At 49.8% G+C, this 27,489-nt stretch overlaps 9 protein-coding genes and 2 non-coding genes across 11 annotated transcripts, besides 3 other annotated features; 10 read left to right on the top strand and 1 right to left on the bottom strand.

The window, feature by feature from the left end:
* Positions 1 to 473: 473 nt before the first annotated feature.
* On the top strand, positions 474 to 4,008 carry EI90DRAFT_2963914 (polyketide synthetase; the record flags this gene model as incomplete). Its single annotated transcript, XM_039055473.1, has 3 exons — positions 474 to 1,949; positions 2,001 to 3,344; positions 3,404 to 4,008. 3 exons carry the CDS (start codon positions 474 to 476, stop codon positions 3,764 to 3,766), a joined length of 3,183 nt encoding a protein of 1,060 aa, XP_038923893.1. The 3' UTR covers positions 3,767 to 4,008.
* Positions 4,009 to 4,562: 554 nt separating this feature from the next.
* Positions 4,563 to 4,967, top strand: EI90DRAFT_3027901 (uncharacterized protein; the record flags this gene model as incomplete). Its single annotated transcript, XM_039058023.1, has 1 exon — positions 4,563 to 4,967. A coding segment is annotated over exon 1 (265 nt), but the record flags the coding sequence as incomplete, so codon positions are not given.
* A 623-nt stretch (positions 4,968 to 5,590) lies between these two features.
* Positions 5,591 to 6,778, top strand: EI90DRAFT_3114638 (uncharacterized protein; the record flags this gene model as incomplete). Its single annotated transcript, XM_039062690.1, has 3 exons — positions 5,591 to 6,160; positions 6,219 to 6,298; positions 6,640 to 6,778. 3 exons carry the CDS (start codon positions 5,591 to 5,593, stop codon positions 6,776 to 6,778), a joined length of 789 nt encoding a protein of 262 aa, XP_038923891.1.
* Positions 6,779 to 8,142: 1,364 nt separating this feature from the next.
* EI90DRAFT_3027885 (uncharacterized protein) lies at positions 8,143 to 9,114 on the top strand. Its single transcript, XM_039058022.1, has one exon. It carries the CDS (start codon positions 8,291 to 8,293, stop codon positions 8,639 to 8,641), a length of 351 nt encoding a protein of 116 aa, XP_038923890.1. The 5' UTR covers positions 8,143 to 8,290; the 3' UTR covers positions 8,642 to 9,114.
* Positions 9,115 to 12,227: 3,113 nt separating this feature from the next.
* EI90DRAFT_3010830 (uncharacterized protein) lies at positions 12,228 to 13,278 on the top strand (the record flags this gene model as incomplete). The annotated part of the gene is made up of 6 exons (XM_039056409.1): positions 12,228 to 12,298; positions 12,343 to 12,434; positions 12,460 to 12,609; positions 12,710 to 12,982; positions 13,063 to 13,136; positions 13,195 to 13,278. 6 exons carry the CDS (start codon positions 12,228 to 12,230, stop codon positions 13,276 to 13,278), a joined length of 744 nt encoding a protein of 247 aa, XP_038923889.1.
* Positions 13,279 to 14,177: 899 nt separating this feature from the next.
* Positions 14,178 to 14,360: a sequence feature (Protein overlapping with rRNA (EI90DRAFT_3010829, KAF8344002.1) was converted to a misc_feature.).
* A 125-nt stretch (positions 14,361 to 14,485) lies between these two features.
* Positions 14,486 to 14,559: a sequence feature (Protein overlapping with rRNA (EI90DRAFT_3010829, KAF8344002.1) was converted to a misc_feature.).
* Positions 14,560 to 14,652: 93 nt separating this feature from the next.
* Positions 14,653 to 14,767: a sequence feature (Protein overlapping with rRNA (EI90DRAFT_3010829, KAF8344002.1) was converted to a misc_feature.).
* A 3,459-nt stretch (positions 14,768 to 18,226) lies between these two features.
* On the top strand, positions 18,227 to 19,753 carry EI90DRAFT_3027872 (uncharacterized protein; the record flags this gene model as incomplete). The annotated part of the gene is made up of 2 exons (XM_039058021.1): positions 18,227 to 19,003; positions 19,062 to 19,753. Coding segments are annotated over exons 1-2 (720 nt in total), but the record flags the coding sequence as incomplete, so codon positions are not given.
* A 306-nt stretch (positions 19,754 to 20,059) lies between these two features.
* Positions 20,060 to 21,376, bottom strand: EI90DRAFT_3027863 (Formamidopyrimidine-DNA glycosylase N-terminal domain-containing protein). Its single transcript, XM_039058020.1, is given in 8 exon segments — positions 20,060 to 20,089; positions 20,144 to 20,258; positions 20,318 to 20,364; positions 20,376 to 20,449; positions 20,499 to 20,546; positions 20,577 to 20,842; positions 20,932 to 21,132; positions 21,204 to 21,376. The coding sequence occupies 5 exon segments, from the start codon at positions 21,333 to 21,335 to the stop codon at positions 20,428 to 20,430; spliced, it is 669 nt and encodes a 222-aa protein (XP_038923887.1). The 5' UTR covers positions 21,336 to 21,376; the 3' UTR covers positions 20,060 to 20,089; positions 20,144 to 20,258; positions 20,318 to 20,364; positions 20,376 to 20,427.
* Positions 21,377 to 22,414: 1,038 nt separating this feature from the next.
* On the top strand, positions 22,415 to 25,934 carry EI90DRAFT_3114635 (uncharacterized protein; the record flags this gene model as incomplete). Its single annotated transcript, XM_039062689.1, has 5 exons — positions 22,415 to 22,585; positions 22,645 to 22,790; positions 22,846 to 22,993; positions 23,047 to 24,639; positions 24,693 to 25,934. The coding sequence occupies 5 exons, from the start codon at positions 22,415 to 22,417 to the stop codon at positions 25,932 to 25,934; spliced, it is 3,300 nt and encodes a 1,099-aa protein (XP_038923886.1).
* A 21-nt stretch (positions 25,935 to 25,955) lies between these two features.
* EI90DRAFT_t10 lies at positions 25,956 to 26,029 on the top strand. The gene has a single exon. It is a non-coding gene; the product is annotated as a tRNA-Ala (tRNA).
* A 364-nt stretch (positions 26,030 to 26,393) lies between these two features.
* On the top strand, positions 26,394 to 26,467 carry EI90DRAFT_t11. Its single transcript has one exon. It is a non-coding gene; the product is annotated as a tRNA-Ala (tRNA).
* Positions 26,408 to 26,778, top strand: EI90DRAFT_3114634 (uncharacterized protein; the record flags this gene model as incomplete). Its single annotated transcript, XM_039062688.1, has 2 exons — positions 26,408 to 26,458; positions 26,524 to 26,778. 2 exons carry the CDS (start codon positions 26,408 to 26,410, stop codon positions 26,776 to 26,778), a joined length of 306 nt encoding a protein of 101 aa, XP_038923885.1.
* Between the last annotated feature and the right edge of the window lie 711 nt (positions 26,779 to 27,489).

The raw sequence follows: 27,489 nt of genomic DNA, 5'->3' as shown, positions 1-27,489 counted from the left end.
CAGGCGCATGGTGTGGTGCAGGATCTTGTTCGGAAGACACGCTTTTTCCCTTTTCCCTTTTTCCGTCCGTTGCGAAACTGCATGGCTGTACGTCAAAGCTTTGAATCAAATTTACCTGATTTGGTTTGCGCGCAACAAATTTGCTGTGGCGATGGTGACTCCAGGTGTTGGGGGGTGTTGATACCGGAGTCTACAGCCCTTCTATAAGAACCGGACCCAAAAAGTTTTCACCGCTCCCCCACTTTTCACCCTCACAAGTTTTCTCTTCTTCGTCGACTTAGACGACGACCTAGACGTCTCCTGTCCTTGTTGAGAGCCTAACTGCCTGAATAGACTTAGATCTTTTACTCTAAATCCATTATACGAGGTGCGTGTTTGCTGCCTTGGGCGCCTTTCTGCACAGGTTTATTAACCGCTGCGCGCCTCGTGTTTGTGCACCTCCCCTCCCTCCCACCGTTTAGATATCTTCTGCAATGGCCCCTATTGCTGCCGCTGCTACCCCTGCCCCCGTTAATACTGCCGACCTTAAGGCTGCCAACGACGCCAACTCCCAGCTCGCATCACTCTTCGTTGCTGCTAAGGCGGCACGCAGAACCTCCGCCGAGGCGCTCGCCTCCCGTGTCAAAAATGATGGCATTTCCGTTTTCGAGTCCACAGGATTCACCGACGCCATTCTCAAGGCCCTTGCCGACAAGAAGTCCCCAGCTGCCCGTGAAGGTGCTTCCCAGGCTATCACTGCATTGATCAAAGGCGATGCAATCAAAGCCCTTGAACCATTCATCGTCTCTTCCAACGAGGATGGTATCTTCAACCAACTCCTAGAGACTCTCGGGGACAAGATGCCTGCGCCTCGCAATGCCGCGTTGGAGGCCGTTCTTGCGATCGCCTCGAATGTATCCATTTGGGCTGTTGGAACACTCCTTCCGATCCTTCTCAAACAAATTAAGAGTGCGAGTAAGTGGCAGGTGAAGACCGGCTCACTTTCGGCTCTCGATCAGTTCATCCAGAATGCCCCTGTCGCCGTGGCGAGGCTCACCCCTGATATCATTCCTGTCCTTGCAGAGGCGATCTGGGACACCAAGAATGAAGTCAAGAAGGTCGCACGCGAGACTCTCACAAAGTCCACGGCTCTGATCTCCAACAAGGACGTGGAACGATTCATTCCTGCTTTGATTTCATCTTTAATTAATCCAGTCGAGGAGGTGCCTGGCACCATTCAACTCCTTGGCTCTACAACATTCGTTTCCGAGGTTGACGCTCCTACACTATCACTGATGGCTCCGCTCCTCCAGCGCGGCCTTAATGAACGACCTACCGCTACTAAACGTAAAGTTGCCGTCATCATCGACAACATGTCCAAACTCGTGGACAACGAGTTCACAGTCCGTCCCTTCGTCCCCAGGCTTCTTCCTGGGTTGATTCAGATCCAAGAAACTGTCGCAGACCCTGAAGCTCGCGGTGTTGTCGTGAAGGCTATCAACACCCTTCGCGAAGTTGCCAAAGTCCCTGAGGGTGATGGTTCTAATCTCCCTCCGTTGAAGGTTGCAGATGCCGCTTCGCAAACCCAGATTGCCCTGGAAGTGTACCAGAAGCTCAGCGCATCACCCGATGCTTCTAATGCTTCTTTGGGCTACGCTGCGAGGCTTGCTGCAAACCTGGTCAATCTTCGTATCTTCGAAGTTGCCGATTGGGAGGCCGCTTTGGCGCCCTACCTTGAATACGTTACCACGTCGCCTGATCCAAAGGAGGTTGCCCGCCAATGGTTACTCAAGTCTGTCGCGGCCACGAGCGATGACGACGAAGTCCCCGACGATGAGGAGGAGGGTGAGGACCTCTGCAACTGTACATTCTCATTGGCATACGGTGCCAAGATTCTGCTGAACACTGCGACTCTCCGCCTCAAGCGTGGCCACCGCTACGGTCTCTGTGGTCGCAATGGTACCGGGAAGGTTCGTACCAATTGTTGGGGTTTTACTCAATGCTAATTCCACATCAACCAGTCCACACTCATGCGGGCCATCACCAACGGTCAGGTCGAGGGCTTCCCGTCGCCCGATGAAGTTCGCACATTTTACGTTGAGCATGACATCGACGGTTCCGAAGAAACCACATCCGTCCTCCAGTTCATCCTTGATGACAAGCGCATTCAAGCCAGCGAAGACGAAGTCATTGAGGCTCTTGGTAACGTTGGTTTCAACGCCGAGCGCCAGGCTTCTGCCATCGGGTCGCTTTCTGGTGGCTGGAAGATGAAGCTCGCCTTGGCCCGTGCCATGTTGTTCAAAGCTGACATCCTACTCCTCGATGAGCCTACTAACCACCTCGATGTTGTCAACATTGCCTGGTTGGAGAGCTACCTCACCGGTCTCAAAACTTGCACCTCTATCATTGTCTCGCACGATTCCGGCTTCCTAAACAAGACCATCACCGATGTCCTGCACCTTAACCGCTTCAAGGTCAAGCGCTACAGAGGCAACCTTGAGTCGTTCGTCAAGGCAGTCCCAGAGGCCAAGTCGTACTTCACTCTCCAGGCTGCGGAGGACTACAAGTTCAAGCTCCCCGACCCCCCACTCCTCGAGGGTGTGAAGACAAAGGAAAAGAGTCTGCTCAAGATGCGTAAAGTTGGCTTCCAATACCCTACGCAGGCTGTTCAGCAGCTCTACGACATAACTCTCCAAGTTTCCTTGTCTTCTCGAGTTGCCATACTGGGTCCGAACGGTTCTGGCAAGTCAACTCTAGTTAAGCTCCTCATTGGTGACCTTGAACCCAACAAGGGCGGCGAGGTTTGGAAGCACCCGAACTTGGTTATCGGCTACGTGGCTCAGCATGCGTTCCACCATATCGATCATCACCTTGACAAAACTCCTCTTGAGTATATGTTGTGGCGTTACCAGACCGGCGAAGATCGCGAGGAGCTGAGCAAAGCTAACCGAGTGATTAGCGCGGAAGAGGAGGCGAAGATGAAGGAGGGTGGTGTTGTTGTTGTCGAAGGACAGAAGCGTACTATCGAAGAGATCGTTGCACGCAAGAAGTTGAAGCAGTCGTACGAGTACGAAGTCTCGTTCAAGGGTTTGTCGAGCACGGAGAACATCTGGATTTCTCGCGACGAACTGATCCAGCGTGGGTTCGAGAAGAAAGTTGTCGAGCTCGACACTCGTGAGGCTCAGCGCCTTGGTCTCCTTCGTCCCCTTGTTCGTCGTGAAATTGAGAAGCACTTCGCTGATTTTGGATTGGAGGCCGAGTTTGTCAGCCACAACACCATGAGAGGTCTCTCTGGTGGTCAAAAGGTCAAGATTGTGCTGGGTGCTGCGACCTGGCGCCGACCGCACGTTATCTGCTTGGATGAGGTGTGTGGTACCGCTAATATTGGTTCCATCTACGGGTTGCTTATCAGCATTTTTATTAGCCTACCAACTATCTTGATCGCGAGTCCTTGGCTGCCCTTATCGAAGCCCTAAAAGACTTCCAAGGTGGTGTGCTTATCATCACGCACAACCGTGATTTCTCGGAGTCAATTTGTTCCGAAGTTTGGGCCATGCGTGATGGCCATCTCGAGGCTTCTGGTCACAACTGGGTCGAAGGCCAGGGTTCTGGACCACGAATTGACAAGAAGCAGGGTGAGGAGGATGATCAATATGATGCTATGGGTAACAAGATTGAGAAAGCGAAGGCGAAGAAGAAGCTAGCGTCGTCTGATGCTCGCAAGGCTAAGAAGGAGCGGATAGCTCGCCGCAAGCGTGGCGAGGAGGTCTTTTCTGATGAAGAATAGATAACGTCCTTCTTTTCTTACCCATCTTCGATTAAGCCCTTTCTTGATTCTACGGTCGGTTAATTATTATTCTTTGTCCCCATGTGCATCTTTGTTCCTATATGTTTCGCATCACTCATCCCTCTCCCGAGCTTCATGGTCCTAGCTCTGTATGAACTTCATTCATTTCCTCTACGTTCCTGTATGGTAGTGTCTTCCGTGTGCCTTGTCTGACCATTATAATACATGGGTCTTTACTTGTATCCACTGATCCTGATGGCTTGCTGGCCCATGGGCCGCGGTTCCCGCGCGCACCCCGTTTGTCTCGAGTCATTATCTGTCAGTGCATGCCGTCGATCGACCTCGTGTCGTTCCTTCCTAGTTTTGAGAGGACATCCCGGTACTACAGCACGGAGGGCACGTATCTATAAACTGACCCTTTCAGATTATGAGAACAATCATGGCAAAAGCTAGGTCCAATCATCTTGGAAAAAAAAACACACACACACACGCGTACAACATGAAACCTGGACGACATGGTGGCGCAACCAGTCCGCAAAAAAATAAATAATAATAATAATAATTTTTTAAAAATTGGGATGCACAGCTGTTGCAGTTCGTGAATCGCCGCCCTTTCGATCAGCCTCTTCATGTTTTTTTTTTCCGTACCCGTGATCCTCTACCGTATACTGACACTGAAGCCACATCTTGTATTGACTGTTGCGTTAAACTAGTGCCCGGCCTCTGCTTTGCAGTTGTGGCATGCATGATAATCTGTGACTCGTCCTATTTTGTTCATATTCTGTGGGAGTACAAAAGCTCGCGCATTTCTTCGAAGGTACCCCCTAGTCCCGGGACCAAAGGCCTCGACCTTTCGTCCATGTCTAAGCACGCACTCAACGACAAATCTAGGAACCCCAGGGGGGCTTGCCTCCCAGAGGCAAGTTGAATGTCAATGGTCCGCATTTTCCACCTAAGTCTGTTTCGATTATATCAAGTATGGCACTGGCTTATTGGGGCGGTAGGACTGGTCGATACCAGCGAATCCCCCGTCACCCAACCTGTCAGAGGAGACGTACGCCTGGCGTCATCCAACTCAGACGCGCAGACATGCCCGACGAGTCGCAAGCGAAGAACATTCTTTGCCGTTGGCCCAGCCACAGCGGTCGTCAATATGGAGTCATCAGGTAACACAGGATGCCCCAAGAACTTGAGATCGGATAATACATGATTTTATTTCCGGATGCAGCTCAGGACGCCTGGGGAATTTAGTAGAGGCTGGGATCCTGGGGTATGGCCAAGGATTCGCTTCCATGCGACTAAATTGGTTGCAAAGTCGTTCCCTAAAAACGACAACAAAAATGAGAGGCCACTAGTTGAGGGTAAGTGGAGTGTAGCAGATCGATGGACTTCGTGGTCAAAGCGTGAATGTTACCCGCCGGGAGAATTGGTGACTTGCGGCGAATCGAAGGCGACCAAGGGATTCCGACATGTTTAATGTTCTGAATGGAAAGGGATGTACCATCCCAGATAAGTCCAGAGATTCCCAAGTTAAATCGACTTCTATGAGGGCCACGGGCGTTTCCCAAATTGCGACTCGCACGATCTAGTGACGGAGTCGACCCTGGCCGCCACCGGAATGTCCCACTAGTGAGACTTACCTGTTGAAATGAAGGAGACGGCAGACAACGTGATGGCAAGCTCTTGAATAGTATCGACACAAATAGATGTAAATACAGGTTTCGTAGCTCCAACATTACCCGCTAACACTTGCCCGGGTGCTCTATACAATTCACTCAAAGGACACAATACAAATTGATCTGCTCAACTGCTCCAGTACGACAAATGTATGCTGCTCATACTCCGCGTCAGCGGCGCAATGCGCCTAGAAGCCTTGTCCCAGAATCCGCGCCCCACCCACCACTAGGATCACAAGCTCCCCAGGGTCGGCCGAAAGGGAAGATCTTCAAGGTGTCGCACCATCGACGTCGCGGACCCAAGTCCCGTGAGGAAATTATGGCCGCTATTTGCGGTGTACCCCAATCCCATACCATAGTGCACCAAGTCCAACCACAACCCCAATTCCACTCTGGACCGCTCATTCCACCCATTACCGCTCACAGCCCTGCACTACTAATTTGTGCACCTGCCCTTGCGCCGGGCTGTGGGATCACGAACCCCAACTTGCCCAGGCTCCCACCATACCCTCAACAACGGGACACCCCAATGGAGCCAACAGGGGGAAGTGCTTGGAGTAGGCCCATGGTCGCTCACACCATCCATAGCGGATGGTCCCCGCCAATGGAACATCGTGGAGACTATGTGTATTGGCCGACACGACAACGAGGCCCTCCAGAATTGCCACCCAATGTTGTTGGAGTTGGAGGTATGCCGGATCACGCTCATCACCAACCTGTAAGTCTCATTATGATACGCGCCAAATTCCCGATTAATGAGTAACTCCATTTGCCAGGATGATGAGCCAGTCCCGACCGTCCGCGGTCGACCACACAACAAATATGGCGCCATTGGCACACCCATCCCCAAGAGAGGGTGAGCAATGAGCGCGTCCTGTCATCGATCACTGAGGGGAATACTCGCTCGTCCATGGCTGAGTTACTCGGTTCAGCGACTTCAAGCAGCCGCATAGCAAACGCCGGACTGTCTGGGTGTTCGCGTACACTTATCCTCTCTCTTAAGTAACGATGATGTCCCGTTGATGCCCGGATGAGTGGCCCTGGGTTCGAGCTGTATGTTTGGGAAAGTTCTATGCTTCTTTCTGTTCGCGCTCCGTTTGTAATCGCAGACTAACAAATTAGAACTATCAATCCTCCTGCTCTTCCCGTTATGGTGGTTAGGGCCAGAAAATCACTCACTGATCGCATCATCTGTAGTTACTATCGCATATATCTTATTGATCTTGTTGTCCCTGTGTCAGCTGCCACCGGTGACGGCGGTTTTCGTGAGCACGAACTAAGGTTTTGGCTTGTCTGGCTTATCGCCGTCTCGCTTTCGGCATCCATACGTCAGTGATTTGAGCTTGAGAAAAAGTTCAATCGCTACATTGACCACCAACTCATGATATCCCCATTACCATCACTCACGACGGCAAAGTACACCAGCTACTTAGACCTGTCAAATGATAGCGTGGCTGTTGTAAGGTTTCTTCTGCACCGCTTCTTCAGCGCTCATGCCTAAGGCTTGAGGCTAGAAAGAGGAGAGGGACCACGCATCATAGGGCTCTGAACTAAGATCGCGCGACTGGGATCGTATCAATTCATCCGCCAGTCCCCGAATCAATCCTGGGTTCATATCCAAATGTCGATATCCAATTCATCGCACTGTACAAGTTCTACAAAGTGTACATGCAGCAAACAACACGATGGCGTGTCTTAGTCATGCGCGCGTTCGTCGTCCATTCGCTATTAATGTCATGCGTGCCTGTTCTGGCAGTGATCGTGATTGCGCGCTCGGCTTAGGTCTTGAGCTTTTCTCGCCACTCACCCGTGAATCGAAGGCAACACCCCGCGTCAGTGACTGCGGTCTAGCTGGGAAACGTAACACTTGCCCGATACGAAAGAGAACGCCGGCCCCACTGATCACTCTTGATCTACTGTACACCGATCTTCGTGTCCTTGGCGATCAGTATAATCGTAGGACGCATCGACACCGAGGTCTCAAGTGGGTTAGCAACCGTGCAAATCATTGAAGTTCCAATAAGAACGTCAAGGTGGAAACACAGAACGAAGTTGTGATTCCGGCTATGGAAGAAAGTCGGTACAGATATTGTGCTCAGACGCGGTTTCGAAGATATTCAGATTTGCAAGCTGAAGTCATGAAGACAGAGTCGCCAGACCATGTTGGCTAAATTGTTCGTTGCTCTTAATCCAGTGGCGAATTCGACCCCAGTCATGCATGACAGTACTACAGATGATACTTGCTGGTGTTGTGACACTATTAGTTGCGGGTACAGGGAATTGAGTTAGATCGACCACGTAGAGCGTTCGTGAAGGTACAATGCTGAAGAGCGTAAGAGGCCAACACTTTGCCGGAAAAGGCAAGAGCTCGAGGAAGGCAGATCCCGGGTGTTCGTTTGCGTTGGGCTCATTCCAGTTCTCCTCAAAGTTTGTGTCATTGCTCCGGCCAGAATAAGCCAAGTGACGATTCTGATTGCAGATACACAACATCCCTGAGTCATCTCTATCCAAAACCGAACCGACATTAATGGACAGAATGTTCAACGTGCTTGGGATTGAAGGTAGCCGCTTTCAGTGCCAGTGCCCAGAGATGCACTCCACTCGTGCACATGCACAATTACACGCTGCACCTATATCGGCCTGCGTGTCAGGCACTTCCCCCTCCCTCCAGAATCCCACACCTGGTCCATCAAGGTCGCAGGCAACCTACCGAAGTCGAACAAAGCAGAAGGGCATATTCAAAGTGTCATACCATCGCAATCATGGCCCAAAAACCCGTGAGGAGATCAGGGACAGCATTTGCAATTACACCCAACCCTGCGCTCCATACCGATCACAAGTTCACCCAATGAATTCTGGGTTCAACTCTGGACCGGGCGTTCAATCCGTCCTTGGCCCTGTCTGCGCACCACACACACACCTGCGCGCCCTGGACCACGGAGCCATCGACCCACGACATCGGCAGAGTGGGGTCGCGCCAGGGATACCGCAGCCAAGCGGTTGGTGGAATGGAGACACGCCTCATCCAATTGCCAGTATGCCGCCCCCGCTAGGACATGCCGGGGATTATGGCCGCCCAGGATGGCCGCCCAACGCTGTCGGATGCTTGCCCACCCAAAGCCATCGCAAATCTGTGAGTTTCTCTGCTCTGTGCATGGATCTATTCACTGATAGGCAACTCTGTCGGTCAGGATGGTGATAACATCATGACCGTCCACGGTCGAAGACCCAACACTTATGGCGCCATTGGCACGCCTGTCCCAAAGAGAGGGTGAACAATGGGCGCGTTCTGCCATCGACCGCAGAGAGAACACTTTGCACATCCATGGCCGAGTTACCGCAGGCTATCAACCACTCCAATGGCTCTCCTAAGGACTGTCCAGTTATTGGCTTGTTCAGGTTCCCCTCCGGGTGTTTGTCACGCTGGCATTTTACGAGGCTCTTGTTCGAGATTGTTGATTTCCTTAGTTCGAGCTGTGCGTTTGAGAAAGTTCCGCGTTCCTGTGTATCATAGCGTCAAAAACCGCTCGTATCTGCAAACCCAGCTCACAGATCACTGCCAGGAGTTTGGATGAAGCATCGCGCGCGTGTCGGTAAAGAACACGTTATTTCATTCTGCTCTTCTCATTATAACGGTTGTGAGCAAAAATCACTCACTGATCGCTGCATCTGCGGGTACCGGCCACCTTCAATATTGACGATCGACTCTATCACATCCACATCAGTGGTCCCTTCAGCGGAGAAAATGCATTATAGATGCGTGAATGTCGCAACCCTTATCTGCAGCCTGAAAGATCGCAATCTAAACTCACCACACAAAGAGATGCTGCAGCTCGCCTAGCTTGAGGATTATTGTGAGAAGTTTCGTTTGCGATGGATCTCGAAACTCGGAGCCTATGAGAGCGCTTTATCAAGCCTCCACACAAGGCTAGAAGTCCAATTCAATCATATCCATTTGTCCGTCAGTTCCCGAACTCATTGCAACACTGATGCGCTCGTATCCGACTCATCTCTTATCCGGTCGCATGGATTTACGATGTCCTTCGCTTCAAGTCTGCCTTATACTCCACTCATGCTGCTTGTATTATATGCAGGGCTGCACGACAAACGTGCTTCCCCAGTGATGATTGATCTCATTCGTTAACTTGAAGTGCATGCCTTTGGTCCTCCTCGCCTAGTTTTAGTTCCAGTCCCCCGTCAATGAACTATGGAAAAGCTTTAATTGCAACCGTGCAGTTGCTACTGAGCACTTCGTATTTGAACAAATTAGGGACGGAACGTTTGAGACCCTTTGCTTCATACACTTACGACAAGAAAGTTCCTCCTCCCTGGCGGAGGCTTACTTAGAGCCTAATTGACGAAGTTGGTCATCGCAATTCAGAAATCCAATGGGAATGCGTTCTTTGGTAATAATCTGCTAGCAAATCTTTGAGTGCAAACTCTGGGGCTTCGGGAATGCCGGACATTCCGTTATTGGCCTATGCCATGGTGAAGTATAGGTGTCCACAGCGATATATAGACAGGGCTGTCTACAGGCTTATCGCTATGTAGCTTGCCTCGGGGATCAAATGCGTCAGAAGTGAGAACAACTGGCGGATCGATGAATTACAGTGGGCTGAACCCAGCGAGGCTTTTGGGGGATCTCTCCAGCGCAAATACCCCATTGATTATAGTGGTTTGATCGTCCCGATACCGGCATTTAATTTTCTAGATAGCTGGTCAACGCAAGCTGAAGATTGTATATGAGCTATGTGGTCAGTACTTGACAGTTCGCCCCACTAGCTGGTCCCCGCCGCACTCAAGCAGTGGTTTATGCAAGGAGTCGCCAGAATGATATCCGTTGACTATCGGTTGAATGGAGGATCGTATTTTTATCCTCACTATGTGATCATATCCAAGCCGTACTCCCACAGACCCCACAGATGTCAGTATAATCCACGAAGCCCTTGCCCTCCGATAACCGAGATATGTCATAGTTACATGTACCTTCGTCTCTATATTGAGGCAACATCCTTCGACACTAGACGTTCGAGGACCACAACTTCGGATTACATTAAATAATGGGAGCCAGTATCCTTGGGGAAGTGTGTCGCTTCGCCATGACCGCTGCGACAGGCTGGTAGACGAATTGAAGATCTTTACTCTCCCCGCGACTGGCCGCATCCAACCAAGGAGCATCCTGGTGCCCTTCCGGATGACGCTGTTTGTAACCTAGCCATATCGACTTCCAGTATCTCTAGAGAACGCAACAGATTGATGGATCGCTATAATAATATGCTGTACAGGATGAGCAATGAAGAGCCGAATAAAAGATGAGTCGCGCCCAGTCACGAGGACCATCATTAAGCACGGGATCCAGTAACGCGTCATGTGTTTGTTGGTGAGTCACGGGGTCGTTGCCTCTTGGCGCCTTCGATCTGCAAAGGCGCTCTAGTCATAGAGGCTCCGGCCTACAGAGGCGCCATCACCCCCCGTTTGGTGAAATTGATCGTCTCCGAGTTACGTGCGTACCTGCCTCACGGGGAGCACCGCTACACATTGTACCTGAATGCAGAGTATCAGGATTATCTCGATCTCACTATCCTCCTGCGTATGGGCATAGGCAGGACCCCAGACTCCGTGACAAACAAGTATGAGCAACCTTTGAATGGTTAGAGTTCTGCGAAACACCTGATTTCTACTGGGCCGAATTGACGGCATCAGCCTCCATCGTACTGGATTTCGAAACTTGTTCCGCTGCAAGGATGCCTGTCCTATATCCTCTTGGATCTGAGCAACCGACTTCATTCCCTCGGTGCCCTAGCTACCTCACGAGCAGCGGATGGATAGTCATCGAAATGGTGGTATTGAGGATGGGGAGATTTATGGAACTCACGCCGGAAAATTATGGGGACAAAAATTGGCACTAAAACTAGACGAATGAATGTTATTTCTCTCTCGCATCTACTAGCTATTGTGGTTTTTTGTGCATGAGGTGTCTGTGTCAAAGGCTCACGTTATTCTGCTGATTCTTCGGCGTCGTCCCACGGGTATGATTCCTTGCGAATACCGAAAACCCGACCCTTTGCTCATTCTATGTCCGTGCCAAGGTTTGGGAATGTGTATATGAAGTACTTGACCCCTCCAATTTCAAGAACAACAAAGAAGGGCTAAAGTCAGGAATAACTTATGCGAATGCGAACGACCTGAACAACATGACTATGTGTCCAGACCTTCGTTCAATGGATGGATGAGCTTGCGGCCCAATTATCCTAAACGGTTGTTATTAAGAGCGTCTTCACGCCTCGTTCAGGGATCTGGCCTCGTGTTCGTATCCTCGCCAAACCAAAGTCACACCTATATCTCGAACCACCCGACCGACCACTGCTGCGAGACCACTGTTTCGGTTCCCTGCCGCACGTATAGTGTCTGCGCTATGATTCCATTCGTGTCCCGCTAGCTTGCTGTACCCGCAAATAATCTGAAGAGAGTTCGTGTCAGCCCAAACCCAGGCCCCGAGCTAGCTATCCAGAGTCGGGTCTAGTATCAATGATGCTTCAGCTCGGCAGCTGCATCCGACCGGGTGAGATTCAAGCTGAACTTGGCGGTCCAGCTAGCTGCCAATCAGTCCAAAGGAGAACGCTAGCCCCAACAAGTTTTCAAGATGTGGAATCATTCCCGATGGGCTGTATACACCGATTCCTAGTGACCTCGACGATCAGCATAAACATCGACATCGAGGTCTCAAGTGAATCAGTGTCCATGCAAATCGCTGAAGAACGTCAAAGTGAATCAGAACGAAAACGATGATGATTCTGGCTATGGAAGGAAGAGAAAGAAGTCGGCGTATTAGCTCAGACACATCTTCTGCAGATTTGTAAGTTGAACCGACCGTGAGCGGTCAGTTATCAATTAACATAGATGCCAGAAAAGTCAAGAGCTCGAGGAAGGCAGATGCCGAGTGTTCGATTGCATTCCCATCAACTACAGCTCTCCTCAGGCGGAAGAAATAGGTCTCTGAGACAATTCTGACTACAGGGCCGCGAAAATACACAACATCCCCCGAGCTATCCATATCCGAAACGAAACGAACCATGGACAGAACGCTGAATACACCCGGGACCGAGGACAGCAGCATCCAGCGTCAGCACCAGGAAACGTATCCTGCACATGTGCAACGCAGCATGCGTGTGTCCAGCGTTCTAGACCGAGACGGGCCAGCACCTGGCCCGTCAAGGTCACGGTCAACTCATCAGGGCCATCGAACAAAGAAAAAAGGTATTTTTAGAGTATCGTATCGCCGAAGCCAAGGTCCCCGAACTCGCGAGGAGATCAGGGACGCTATTTGCGACTATCCCCGTTCCCATGGTCCATATCGATCACAGGCGTACCTCATGGATTCAAGGCTCCACGCTGGCCCCGTTTGCCGACCACCTGGTGTCTACACACACCAGCAAGCCCCAAACCACGGAAGTGTGGGCCACTATCCACCCTGGCCCTCACTACATTGGCAGTGTAGGGTCGCGCCGGCGTGCCCAGTGGGACCGGGGCCAATCACTTGGTGGGATGGGAACATAGCTCCTCAACCCATACCCAACGTGCCGCCGCCACTAGCACATACTGGTGACTATGTGCGTTCAGTGGCGCAACAGAGGGGCCTAGCATGCCCACCCGATGCTGTCGGGGGCGTGCCCACTCGAACCCATCACGAATCTGTAAGTTTCACTTCTGTATTCACGGGCCTATTCATTGATAAGAAACACCGTCGGCCAGGATGGTGATTATATTCCGGCCGTCCGCGGTCGACAACACAACATATATGGCGCTATTGGCACACCTGTCCCAAAGAGAGTGTGAGCGATGAGCGCGTTCTGCCGTCGATCACAGAGGGAACACTCTGCGCATCCATGGCCAAGGAATTGTTGATCATTCCAAATGCTGCCCTTCGAGAGACTGTCCACGTCCGGTCGTTCGCCCCCGCAGATCCATCTCTATGTACTCACAGAGTTGTTGATCTCCCGTACTTTTGAGAGAGTTCTGCGTTTCTGCTTGCGTAGTGTCGAGAATTCCCTGCTCTTCCCTTTGTTACGGTCAATGACCAAAAATCGCTCACTGATCGCATCATCCGTGGGTACCCACCACATTCATATCGTTTACCGATCCGTGACGGTAGTCCCATGCCCTTCGCCAAAATCAACTCTATCACACACCCACGCACCAGCAATTCCGTTAACGGAGAAATCGTTTTACGCGAAGATATCGCGACACCATTAATCAACTCTTCTCTGCGATCCAAACAAAGATATACTACAACTTGTCTAGCTGAGGGATGCCTCTGCTTAGTTGCTTAGCATTCACTCTCAGACCTTGGAGCTCGAGAGATTAGACGACGCATGATTCTAAAGCTTTGAGTTAAAGAGATCGACGACTATGGCGAGTGCTAATACACACCCCTACCATAGACTCTTTGCACGATGAACGCTGTTGAAATGATAATATCAATTCATGATCATCTGTCAGTTTCCGAAGCAATTGCAACGCTGACCTTTTCTTGTTTGGTCGCATGGATTTACGATCTCGCTTTCAAGTCTGCCTTACACTCCACCCACTCCGCTTATGTATATTTATATGCGCAGCAGGATTGCGTGACAAACGTGCTGAGTAATTATTCATCTCATTTCGTCGATTTCGATGCTTCCGATCGATCGATCTCCCTCGCCTATCCCGCGCAACAGTCCCTCATGGACTTTATTTGATCAGTGAGGAATGAAGAGCCTTTTGTTGCTGGAGCACTCCGTAAAATGGAACCCCTGGTCGCGGGATCGATCTACGACAAGGCCTTCTCCTGTTGAGGTCAATTCGAAACCTAACTTAATTGTTAGCCGTGCCAGCGATGTATAACTGTGAACACCCTTGTTCCCGCCATTCCGTTGCGCATCCTGTAATGAAATTCTCCTTTCCCTAGTCATTTCCTTTGCACATCTTTACACACAGTCACCATTCAGAGTCAAGCTCCACGGCACTCTTCACTCATCCTATCCCAGCGAGCGCCCAGTCCACTCACTGTCTCGAATTGCATCATATCCCAGAATGCGAGGACTTCAGTAGTAATCACTTGTATGCAGTGCGACAAGACAGCTAGTTGAGGTTATAGGAAAGTGAACAATGAGGTTGAACAAAATATATATATGTACATCGTTCCAATGGGAGTGATGAAGTGCTTGTACATACAGACACCCGATGCGGGCGTGCGGTGCAGTCGGCACAGAAGGTTTGCAAGCAAGCAAGGAAAAAGAAAAAGAAAAAAAACCACGGCACTCAGGATTCCCATGTAGTCCCCTACCATGGTACTAACTAAGCGGTACTCGGCTTAACTTCGCAGATCGGACGGGATGCGGTGCTTCCCGAGTCCTATGGCCGTGGATACCCGACTACACATTCTTAAGTCCCATGATGAGTTATCCGGTGGCTGTGTGTCTCTCCGCCCGCAACATCGGATCTAAATTCCCTTTCGACCTTGTTTACAGCATTACTGTGTCCGTCGAAAGTACCTGACCATCATAAGCATTCGCATTCGTTCGTATTTGATCTCCGCTCAAACACATCCAGATCCAGATCCAGATCCAGACACACACGCGACTCCCTGGAACGGTTGGCTTAAGTACTTGGGCAACAAAAACTCTTGAATTGTGTCCTTACCAACTCGGTTGGGATCACTCTGCAACCCTACTTCCACAGCCGCACACACCATCAATTCACCTCGGGAATTATAGCATGACGTCCTTTCTGCATCATATCTCGGGTTTCGATGATTGTCTTGAAACGACGTTCCACCTCACGGCTCGCCCTTCTCTCAATCTAGCTATGTCCTGTGACATATAGTTACTAATTGATAACCCGGGTTGGCTCCTAGTCACTTTTTCCTCTCAGTTGCGGAGGCGCGTTCTCATGAGACCAATAATCTAATCCTCATGACACACGTATATGTATATACCTAAGCTGAAATTTTCAATTGGTCTAATAACAGACTTCTCTTTGCACATGAAAAGCAAACCCATTCGATAGGGTTGGAGTTCAATATCTCCAGTATCTCCAATTAATCTCGGTACTCGGCAAGTTCTGAGGAGCTCAACACTGGTGGTTGTGATTATCCGTCTCGATTATCTCGTGTGACGCCTCTCCCATGCGTGCCGGAGTTTACCCGTCAATCCTGCCTGGATCAGAGATAATTCCGTACTATCTATAGGAGATTTTGGAACGAGCAGGTCGCTTGTTTATCTGTATCAGCACGGTCTTTCGCTACATCTTTCGCTACCTGAGGGAGACCAACAAGGACACTATATGGACACTAGAGAGACTACTCGGTACGGGCGGCAAAGGATCTGCAGTTTCTGCTCTTAGGATAGGATGAGTCGCTTGTATTCGAACATCCTGAAGATGAAGATTTTTTTGCACACACGATTTACCCAGTTGTAATGGGAGAGCAATCTTCGTTGTACAACCGCCTCTGACTGTCACGTCACAGCTAGCGCTGCTTGGGAGGCGATTTTTTCATGTCGCCCCGTTCCTGCATGGAGTCTTCTTGGTCTCTTACTATAATATATATACGCTGACTGAACTTGCACCTTTTTTCCTTCTTACTCCGATTTGCCGTCTTTACACCAATCCTTCCGCGACTCTATCGTGAATCGGATGGAGAACGCTAGAGTTGCCCTGCGATTGTACCGAGGTTCTGAATGAGGGTCTTTGCTCCGTAGAGGGCCTACGACTAATTGAAAAACTTGATGAACTACCGCGTATTCCTTCAAGAGCAAGTTATCCGAGCAATTGCATCGCGCATGTCGCCACATTGTTTATCACTTCAGGACCCCTGCCAGTTCGCATATTTCAGCAAGCAACTCGCTGGGTGGAAGTTATAAAGGTGCTATGCACATGCCGACCGACATGCTGACTACGCTCCCCCACCTCGTTTCTGCGAACTCCATGTCCTCCAACCCCGGATTTTTTGCGCCAACTCATTCAACACTGTATGTTCCGCTCTTTCCAAACTTACACAGCACTTGGAAGCGCTCTCATTTCACCGAGGGAAGCTCACAGATGTTGGACTAGGAATTCATCTTTCCCAGGTCCCGTTCACGAAGTTGGTTGCATGTAAAACCCTGCGGCCACATGCACATGATGCAAGCCGCAATACAATAATGTACCCTTACTACCTTGTGACCAGAAGGAATGCTTTTACATCCGTACATTATGCCAAGCCGCTATCGGACTGAACAACACTGCCCCCCTCCCCCCTCCTGGCAATATTTATATGCACCTCTGGACAAGTCGAAAAGGCAGATTTCGTTCGCCCCCCCCTCTTCTCTTCTTCCCGGTTGGACTGCAGAAAACGATAACCCCCCCTCACAGACCTGCTTCCGGCATCACACTGAAAAGGACTTTCTATGCATGTCGATAACTTTCATGCTCTTCTTCGATGTGCAACGTTGTGGCCAGCTTGATCAATGATATCATCCCGTTTACCAGACGATTGTGCGGTGTTAAGTACTGGTGGTGGTTGTTCCAAATGCGGACCAACAGACTCTCAGTACTTGAAATCGACGGAGGTACATCTAGGTTTCGAGATATTAATTGTTCTGGGTGGAACCTTTGCAGGCACGAGAACAGGGGAATGGACGTTTTCTGCAGAAAGCCCATCGCCGTCGGAATTCGGTTTGAGGCGGTTACTTTTTTTTTTTGGAGCACTATTCTTTACGGTATATATGTAAATTGCCTTTTCATCATACCCTCCTCCGCCGTCCCCCAACCCAGCAGAGGATTAGCTCGTATGACCTTGGTGCACTGCATGCATGGACCTGGGGGTGGGGGTATATTTGAACTCCTCTGTGCTCAAGTTCCCCTGAATGAAAGTGTCCCGGGCGGGCGGGGGCGTTTACTCCAGGGGGCTGAGTTGGAACTGCGGTAAGGCTGGGGGGGGTTGTTTGGGGGGCAGCATTCACATATGGAGGGGTGTTTTTTTGTCAGAGAGGACTTGGAGTTAACTTCCTGGTTTTTAATTTTTTGGGGCCTCATGCCCAGTTACAGTTCAATTAACGCTCAGTCTTGCTACTAGTACTATTCGGTTTCTCTCAGCAATATTTTGTTCGTTACTGCAATGGTCCACAGCATGATAAGACTAGCACTAGCATTATTGTCTCCTAATTGAATTGTCGTTGCCATTAATTCGTTGTAAGGCTATGTAAGTATCGGTCAACGCGCGGGGTCTAAGCTATTCGGTTCTGACGGAGGCCGGCTATCACCTGAGGCCCAGAAGCGTTAGACGGCAGGGAATGCCACCTGCCAAGAGTGAGAATTAATGTTCAGTGCCAAGGCAGTGTCAGTGACGCCGCGGAGAATATATTACATGTAATAACCCTCTGCGTGACGTTGCGCCACATAGACAAATAGACAAATGAATCTGGCCAACTCCCCGCGCGGCCACAATCGGTGTTGAGAATGGTTCGCCGCCAGCTCCTATCGGGACTATCGGGACTATCGGACGATTGCCCCCGTTCAGAATCAAACCCTACTCGACATAGTCTGAACCGGACGAAAGCAAGAAGAAGAAGAAGAAAAAAAAAAAAAAAACCACGGCACTCAGGATTCCCATGTGGAATCTACCATAGTACTGACATGGTAGCACTCGGCTTAACTTCGCAGATCGAACAGGACGCGGTGCTTCCCGAGTCCTATGGCCGTGGATAACTGGGCTGTACATTCTCGGGTCCCATGATGAGTTATCCGGTGGCTGTGTGCCGCTCCGCCACAACATCGGATCCAAATTCCCTTTTCGACCTTGCCCTTCCTTGTTGCAGCATGACTGTGTCCATCAAAAAGCCCTGACCATTATAAGCATTCGATCTCGGCTCAAACACATTCAAATCCAGACACACACGCGACTCCCCTGGAACGGTTGGCTTACTTGAATTGTGTCCCTACCAACTCGGTTGGGATCACTCTCCTAATACATATCCTGGAACCTTACTGCCACACAGCCGCACACCACCAATTCGCCTCGGGAATAGCATGGCGTTGCCTTTCTGCATCACACATATCTCGGGCTTCGATTGTCTTGAAACGTTCTGCCTCACGGCTCGCCCTTCTCTCAATCTCGCTATTTGTCCTGTGACATTCAGCTACCCGGGTGCTCCCTAGTCATTTTTTTCCCTCTCAGTTGCGGAGGCGCGTTCGCATGAGACCAATAATTTTATCCTGTATACTGCATGTGTACCCAAACTGCCCAATTTCAATTCGTCTGATAATAACGGACTTCTCTTTTGTTGAAATTTGGCACAGCGACTCGGAGCTCCTCGAAACAGTGCTCAATACCAGCGAAGACTCGGTCGTTACAAGGACTATACGGAAGTTGCCAGCCAGATTTGTGGCGCCATTGATTCAGGAATCTGTATCCCGTCTAAATCGTGGTATAGGTTCGGTGGGCTTCAAGTTCTCAAAAGGATCAGGAATAGATGCAGAGAGAGGCGGTGTGCTGATAAAGTGGTTGCGTGCAACCCTCATAGTACACGCATCATACCTCCTAACTGTGAGTTTACTAGCCCTCGTCAGTCATTCGATCAGGGCTCACATAGCATTTTTCGTAGGACCCACAACTTGTGAAACGGCTAGCCAAACTTCACACTACAATTGCATCCCGTATTGCTTTCCAAGATCGCCTGCTGGCATTACATGGCCGTCTTGACCTCCTTCTCGCGCAGATCGAAATGCGCTCACGAAATAGCGAGTCCGCACTCGTTTCCGCCGCTGCACTCACCAAGAAAGTGGTAGACGAGCAAAGGGAAAGATGGGCCCAGGAAGGCGAAGCTCAACGTGCTCGGAGAGAAGTTGCGGTTTCCAAGTATGTTGGAGGCGAGAGTGATGAAGAGGCTGAAGAGGACATGGATGTTGAGATGGATGAGAACGAAGGAAGCATCGAAGATGTTCAGCTCGGTGAGGAGTGCAGGAGAGTCAGGTTCAGATGATGAAGGGAACGACGAGGATGAAGATGAGGATGAGGACGAGGACGAGGACGACGAGGACGGAGAAGAGGACGAGGGCGGAGGAGACGATCAAGAGGATGATGGGGACGAATTGATGGATGAGGTTGAAGATGATTAATAAGGTATTGTCAAGCGGGACGACGGTAAAGACGAAGTTGATCAACTACAGTTGATACTCATATTGTTGCTTGCTTTCATTTACGCACTCTGATACCAAAACGAAGTTCTCGACATTCGGAAACATTATAATACAACCGTGTGGGACAGGGGATAAAGTGATGACTATTACGTTTTGGCTGACAGACGAGAGCTTCGTCGTCGGTTCACTTTGGATCTCTTCATTCGCCAATTCCTGCAAGTACGTCCGTAAGTCAATCGTGCAGATTCCACAGCACATTAGAGGCAAGGTACTTCAATAATGTTTGCCCCTTTCGAGCATGGCGGGTTTCTTTTGAAGGTTGGTCCGCTGAAGCCGATGACTTTCTTTTCTTAGTCTAGTTGCCGCTTTGGGATCAGTTAGACGCGACGTGGTGTCAAGGGGCGCACTGTTTTGATAGACTCTGGTTCTTCCGGGTCTTCCAGCTCGGATAAAGAAGAATCCCCTGAAGAATGGACTCCTTCATCTCCTTCCTATCGTAAACTCGGATGACGTCTTTCCGGTATAATTGGCAGACTTCTGACTATTTTGTGCGTCCCTTCTTTCCCTCCTCTAGTTCCCATCAATACTTGGACCTTGGGCACGAATGCGGACGTGCGAGAGCCGACAGTGATCCACTTGATCAACGCTGGCTCGCCAGATGGCTGAGTTCGCAGGATTATTGTCGGTGAGGTGGGACAACACCCCAAAGCGGTGAACCCACCAATTTCAGGTCGGAAGAATTCCCTTTCCCTTTCCCCTAATGGAAAATCAGTAAGACTGTGTGGACCCAAGACGAGTTTATGAGTTTATGCTCGCCCAACGGTGCCTGAATTAATAGCTAGTTTTCAGGGAACTGTGACGAATCAGCATCGACTCCTACAACGGTTTGGCAGACGTATTACATCTTGTCATACAATTCCTTGACCTGGTTCTCCCCAAAATTATTAGATCTCTGTTCGGGATGGATTCAAGCATGAAACAGAATCTCATCGGCAACCCAATTGCCGACTCCCGCGCTAAACGTCTGGTCCAAAAGCAGGGACTCGATGGGGAGGCCTCGCTTAAGAACTTTCGATGAGAATTCTTCCAGGGTTGGAAAGGAGAGTATTGGGTCGAAACCCAGCATCGAAATGGGAGGTTCGTCCAGGACATCTTTGCACAATCGTATTCGTCCCAGTCGACGTGTATCCACGAACACAAGTTCAGTCTCCGGCTCAGTCAGTGTGCTTTCCATCTTCCAGATGAACTTGCGAGTTGCGACGATGTCATTTCATATTTTTTGTATTAAGATTTTGGCTTTAATCTCCCCTAAAGCGAGCGAGACCTGATACATACTTTCCAGAACCGGGGTGGCCATTGTGTGTCCACCTTCTTTGGAGAGCTCCTATAAAAGTCAGGATTCGTGCCCCTAACGTACATATTCCCAGTCATGCCGAGATGCATGACAGGATGCCGTTCGTGGCCATCAAGTTCAGCGTAGAAAACCTTGCCATAACGCCCTACATTCGTGACTGTACGGCCTACTAGCTCCTCCTCCTGACATTCCCAAAGTTACGGTGAACACATAGATCATATTAAACGGAAAGCGGAATCCTGATTCAACGTACAAAGACCTCATTTGTTATTCCATCTGCAAACACAAGAGGGTCTTCGGTAGACTGGATAGCACGAATTCGTCTTCCAAGGGCTGCTCTCCGTACGATACCAGCGATACGATGAACCTCAGGTAACTCTGGCATAGAGATGCAATCACACAGCGATCAAACGTATGAGCAGTTCTTTTTGTCAGCGCGCGGGAGACGCCGAAACGTCAAGCAATTATGTACAGCCACTGTCAGCGCCAACAACCCGAAGAAGGTTCTGAGAGTTGATGCGTACCTGACCGCCAATCTATGACAAGGGGAGAGTAAGTAAAGTGATAAGGCATGTACATCATTACTAGCCACAATTGGCCCGATTGCGCTTCCTGTATGTGGTCAATCCCGTTTGCTCACCTGAACCAGTTCACCGAGTACTTACCTACACTACGCGCAAGTTAAATACCCCAAACGCATGGCCATCCACAGGCAAGACACAAATTAGGGAGCTAACCGAACTGGGTCCGAACTTAAATCCTACCCCCTCGGGATGAGGCGATTAACTCACTTGCGACAACGGCAGAGAACGATTTTAATCCGACTTGAAAAAAGCCTCTATACTTGTCCGAGGCCCATTTTTTTGGGCATTAACGAGCACAAAGCCGGCGCTCGGCCACTTACCGGGATCCTACTAGTAAAGTTCGTATGAAGGCTGGTTGCACTCCAAGACCGTGATGAAAGGCTAGACTGGATCCCAGCTTCCGCTGATGCACATCGCGTACACGTGCCCCACCGCGCGCTGCAGCCGGTGCCTCAGTGTGACGTCTCATAGTCCTTGACACCAGACGATACCAACCAGATTACCCACATATCATCTATAGAAAGTCATGTACGCTACGATGTATTGACGGGACAGCCGCACTGCCACGACACCACGAGGGTATTGAGATTTATCATCACATATATATAGTCCTTGCTCGCTCCTAATCATGCTCATCGTTCTGGGCGGCATGACGCGGGCTCTCGTGCATTAGAGAAGCGAGGAATTAATGTCATGATCCATGCCAATTACTAGTCCGGGTCATGGAATTCGTTGGATTCTAGTGTCGACCAAATGCGTATATCATATTCTTCCTCAACCTTCCATAATCAGACGGAAGCCTCGTGGCTCTAGCTTTTGAGCTCACAGGTGTGTTGCGTGCCCAAAGCTTTCCCATCCGTCCCCTTGTTCGTTATCGAGCATGTCGCTGCAACAAGAGGCTGAAACTCCGAGGCAAAAGATCAATGATCTCTTCGCAGCGGGGGGTAACCTGGCGGTTTTAACTCTCAGAGGCGTGAATGCCACGGCTGATTGGTGTCCACCCCTAAAGAATGCGACTAGTGCTGCGCTTTTCATCTTCGACGAAGTTAAAGTTGGTAATGATTTATGCTTGTCCACGGATGAAAGCTCATGCTGGTTTGCACCATGTAGAAGTTCAAGGAGAACGCAAAGGAATGGACTGATTTCGGTGAATACGTAGCGAGCGCCATGGCCAAGGTATCTTCAGCCATAAAGTCCGATGATGTGTCAGCGGAAGAGGCAAAGCCATGGGTGGAAAGCGCCACAGAGCTTGATGGGTAAGTCTGCATCCGTTTTGGTGGTCTTCGATATCGTACTTACATCAAGTCCTAGCGCGCTACAGAAGATTACGTCCGAAATTGAAAGACGGGAAAACGTAGAAAAACGATCGGCTATCAGAAAAACATTCTCCTACTTGAGAGACCCGGGAAGAATTGACGGCCTAAAGAAAGATTTTGACAAAGCATTGGCATCGTTTCAGGTAGCTTTCCTTACAGTATCGTTCCATAACATTCTGATTTTCGGCCGATGCAGCTTAGCACGAACTTAATAACTGGCTCCAAATTAGCGGCCATAGAACGCCGTCTACACGATGACAAGATTCTCGATAATCTCCGATACTTTCATCTTGCCCATGATGATTCCACTCAGGTGTGCCTGAAAGACACTAGGGTTGATCTCATTGAGCGTATCATGGCATGGTGCCGCAACACTGGGGATAGTGAGAACCGGCTAATGCTGTTGACTGCCGTGGCTGGCGCTGGCAAGACTTCGATTGCACTCACAATAGCAGAACGATGTGCCAGCGAAGGGGATGTTACCCTGTTACTGCAGTTCTTCTTTAAAGCGGGCGAACGGTCGCGGCCTGATTTTCTATTCAGCGGCATGGCTCGAGCTTTGGCAGACCATGACCCCGCTTACCGCACTTTCATTACCTCTGCTCTTCGAAACGACCCTAGTCTTGCAACAGCTTCATTCATGACGCAGTTCAAGAAATTGGTCGCCCCGTCTCTCCTCCATAAACCTCCACCTTCCAATCGTCCTATGGTGATCATCATTGATGCTTTAGATGAATGTGACAAAGAGGCGTTCGAGTCTCTTGCCGAAATTCTTGGGGAGGAAGTGCCCAGGCTACCATCTTCAATAAAATTCTTCATCACATCGAGACAATTCGATCTCGTGAATCGCTACCTTTCCCCCAATTACCCTATTGATCGCCTCACTATTGATCTCTCGGATGAAGCAAATGCGCAGGATTGTGCTAGATTCATACGCTTCCAGCTGCGAAAGCTAAAGATGTTACATCGGGATTTACAGCATAATCTTCAGGATGAGGATAAAATGGTACAGGAGATCTCGGAACGAGCAAATGGGTTGTTTATCTGGATCAGCACCATCTTTCGCTACATGAAGACGACCAACCAGAATCCTATGAGGACACTAAAAACTCTGCTCGACACTGGTGCCAAACGACGAGAGGTCCCTGCTGAGAAGATGATGGAAAACTTGTATACAAGCATTTTGAAGAAGTGTGCTTGGGCGGATGAAGATTTTGCGCACGATTACCCAATTGTGATGGGAGCAATCTTCGTTGCTCAGCAGCCTCTGTCCATCACAGCCTGGGACTCAATTTTGTTGCCTTTCCTCAAGTCTTCTGTTCGATATGCATTGGCCGAACTCGCTCCTCTGCTCTCAGGAGTTGAGGATTCCCTGATTCCGGTTCGCATCTTACACCAATCTTTCCGCGATTTTATTGTCGATCGGATCAATCCCCAAACAGTCAGCTCTCGTTGCGCTCCCATAGCTGTTGGGGCAGATAATGCCAGGGTTGCCCTGCGATGCACTGAGATTTTGAACGAGGGTCTCTGCTCTGTAGAGGGCTTAGGCCTGATTGAAAACTTGTACGAAAAAGATGAAATGCCGCATATTCCTCAAAAGGAGCTATCTGAGCACTTTCGTTATGCATGTCGACACATTGTCCATCACCTCAGTGGAGTCGAGGAACCCTCTGAGGAGCTTGTTGGGCTGGTTAGTATGTTTCTGGGTCAGCAAGCAACTCGGTGGGTGGAAGTCTGTGTGAGAATGGAAAGCTACATCAGGATCTCGTTACTCCCTGAGTGGGCTAAGGTATGGGTTATCGACAAATTATGTTAATGAAACTAGCTCATGATCTTATCCAGTTGGCTGTTGTCCACAGGTCGAAAGATGCTGTCAGCACACTGGCTAATGTGCTTACCCGGCTTCACCTCAATTTGGGATTTTTTTCCAGATTCCAGGAGGCATATGAGGCAGCAAATGATTCTGTTGCACTCTGCCGTTACCTTTTTTCTGTGGACTCGAGTTCCTACACCCCGAATTTGGCAATGTCACTCAACAATCTATATAATGCTCTTTCCAATCTTGGACGGCACTCGGAGGCACTTCCATTCATCGAAGAAAGCGTCATACTCGACCGCCAGTTAGTTGCCATTAACCCAGGGTCATACACACCGGATTTGGCCATGTCACTTCACAATCTACGTAATGCACTTTCCAATCTTGGACGGCACTTGGAGGCGCTCCCATTCATTGAAGAAAGCGTCAAACTTCGGCGTGAGCTAGTTGTCATTAACCCAGGATCATACACCCCGGATTTGGCAATGTCACTCAACAATCTATATAATGCTCTTTCGGATCTTGGACGACACTCGGAGGCGCTCCCATTCATCGAAGAAAGCGTCAAACTCTACCGCCAGTTAGTTGCCATTAACCCAGGATCATACACCCCGGATTTGGCCATGTCACTCAACAATCTACGTAATGCTCTTTCATATCTCGGACGACACTCAGAGGCGCTCCCATTCATCGAAGAAAGCGTCAAACTCTACCGCCAGTTAGTTGCCATTAACCCAGGATCATACACCCCGGATTTGGCCATGTCACTCAACAATCTATATAATGCTCTTTCGGATCTTGGACGACACTCGGAGGCGCTCCCATTCATTGAAGAAAGCGTCAAACTCTACCGCCAGTTAGTTGCCATTAACCCAGGATCATACACCCCATATTTGGCTGTGTCACTCAACAATCTATATAATGCTCTTTCGGATCTCGGACGACACTCGGAGGCGCTCCCATTCATCGAAGAAAGCGTCATACTCCGCCGCCAGCTAGTTGCCATTAACCCAGGATCATACACCCCGGATTTGGCCATGTCATTCAACAATCTATATAATGCTCTTTCGGATCTTGGACGACACTCGGAGGCACTCCCAATCATCGAAGAAAGCGTCAAACTCTACCGCCAGTTAGTTGCCGTTAACCCAGGATCATACACCCCGAATTTGGCCATATCACTCAACAATCTATATAATGCTCTTTCAAATCTCGGACGACACTCGGAGGCGCTCCCATTCATCGAAGAAAGCGTCATACTCTGTTGAAATAACCACCTCAGCCTAACGGGGCGTATGGTGTAATGGCTGTGCACACTGAGTTCGCGATCCAGAAGACTGGAGTTCGATTCCCAGTATGTCCAACTTTTAGGTTTCCCTAAAAAGACCACGTGCAAATTCCAACATGGTGGACATTCTGCGGAATACACCGAGCACACCCAAATCCGGTTGCTGCCACGTGAGCTGGGCACGTGAAGCCAAGCATTAAATTAGCCGGCCTGACAAAGTTTCAGGGGGTGTAGCTCAGAGCACTAAGGACCCAAATCCGGCTGCTTCAGACCACATGACATGGACATGTAGGAGATTAGCAGTAAGTCCGGCCTGAATATGAATTCAGGGGGTGACGGCTCACGGGTTGTTGGAACCCCGGTGGTTTGGGTCACATGTGGATCACATGGTCGATCCAATGTGAAGGGGGTGTGTTGAAATAACCACCTCAGCCTAACGGGGCGTATGGTGTAATGGCTGTGCACACTGAGTTCGCGATCCAGAAGACTGGAGTTCGATTCCCAGTATGTCCAACTTTTAGGTTTCCCTAAAAAGACCACGTGCAAATTCCAACATACTCCACCGCCAGTTAGTTGCCATTAACCCAGGATCATACACCCCAAAATTGGCCATGTCACTCAACAATCTATATAATGCTCTTTCGGATCTCGGACAACACTCGGAGGCGCTCCCATTCATTGAAGAAAGTGTTAAACTCTGGCGCCAGCTAGTCACTATTAACCCAGGAGCGTACACCCGAGCATTGGCCATATCAGTCAACAATCTACGTAAAGCTCTTACCAATCTCGGACGTCATTCCGAGGCACAAATGGTCCACATTTGAGCATGTTCTCCTCGTCACTGCATCCTTCACATTGCTGCCTGCACATGATGGGCATGGATATATATTCGGCTCGGGAACACCAACAAATCCAACGTCAATTTCTTTGATTGCAAACTACGGATAAAATATCTACATGCCAATACTCTCATAACGGATCACAGACGCATCATGATCTTACAATTACAATTTCACCTCGAAGATGCCCATTTCTTCGCCTAACACATTCCTCCTCCTGTCGCTCATTGCTGATGTACCGGTCCGTTTGTCTGCACACCACGGTACCATAAGCGATGACGTTGATGTCTGGATGGATGATGCAAGTTGACACAATGGAAAGACGAAATCAGCAGGTCGACACTATCCGGTGCATCGGGTCAGGGGAGTGAAAGGATAACGGTGTGCAGTGACAGCTTGGGGATGTTCAACTCCAATACAGAAGAGCGACCGACATCAAGCTTTGACTTGGCACTATTGTCTTGATAAGCAGTATGTACACGTGTCGAATCGTCGCCACATGTGTTCGAGTGGAGCACCAAGTCCGAAGCGTGTGATATCAATATATATTGGTGTTGGGGTGACGTCAACGGTGGTGGGCTTCGCGTGTTTCGGACTTGATTCAGTAAACTCGCTGCGGATATATGCCAACGCGCGGCGACTGTGACCCAGCCACCATGTCTGAAATGTCTAACATATACTTCGTCTCCTGTCCCT

The sequence above is a fragment of the Cantharellus anzutake genome, assembly GCF_015039405.1.
Source record: "Cantharellus anzutake strain C23 chromosome Unknown EI90scaffold_1, whole genome shotgun sequence".
Classification (NCBI taxonomy): Eukaryota; Fungi; Basidiomycota; class Agaricomycetes; order Cantharellales; family Hydnaceae; genus Cantharellus; species Cantharellus anzutake.
The sequence above is the reverse complement of the archived record's forward strand: the minus strand, read 5'-3'. Positions and strand labels throughout refer to the sequence as shown.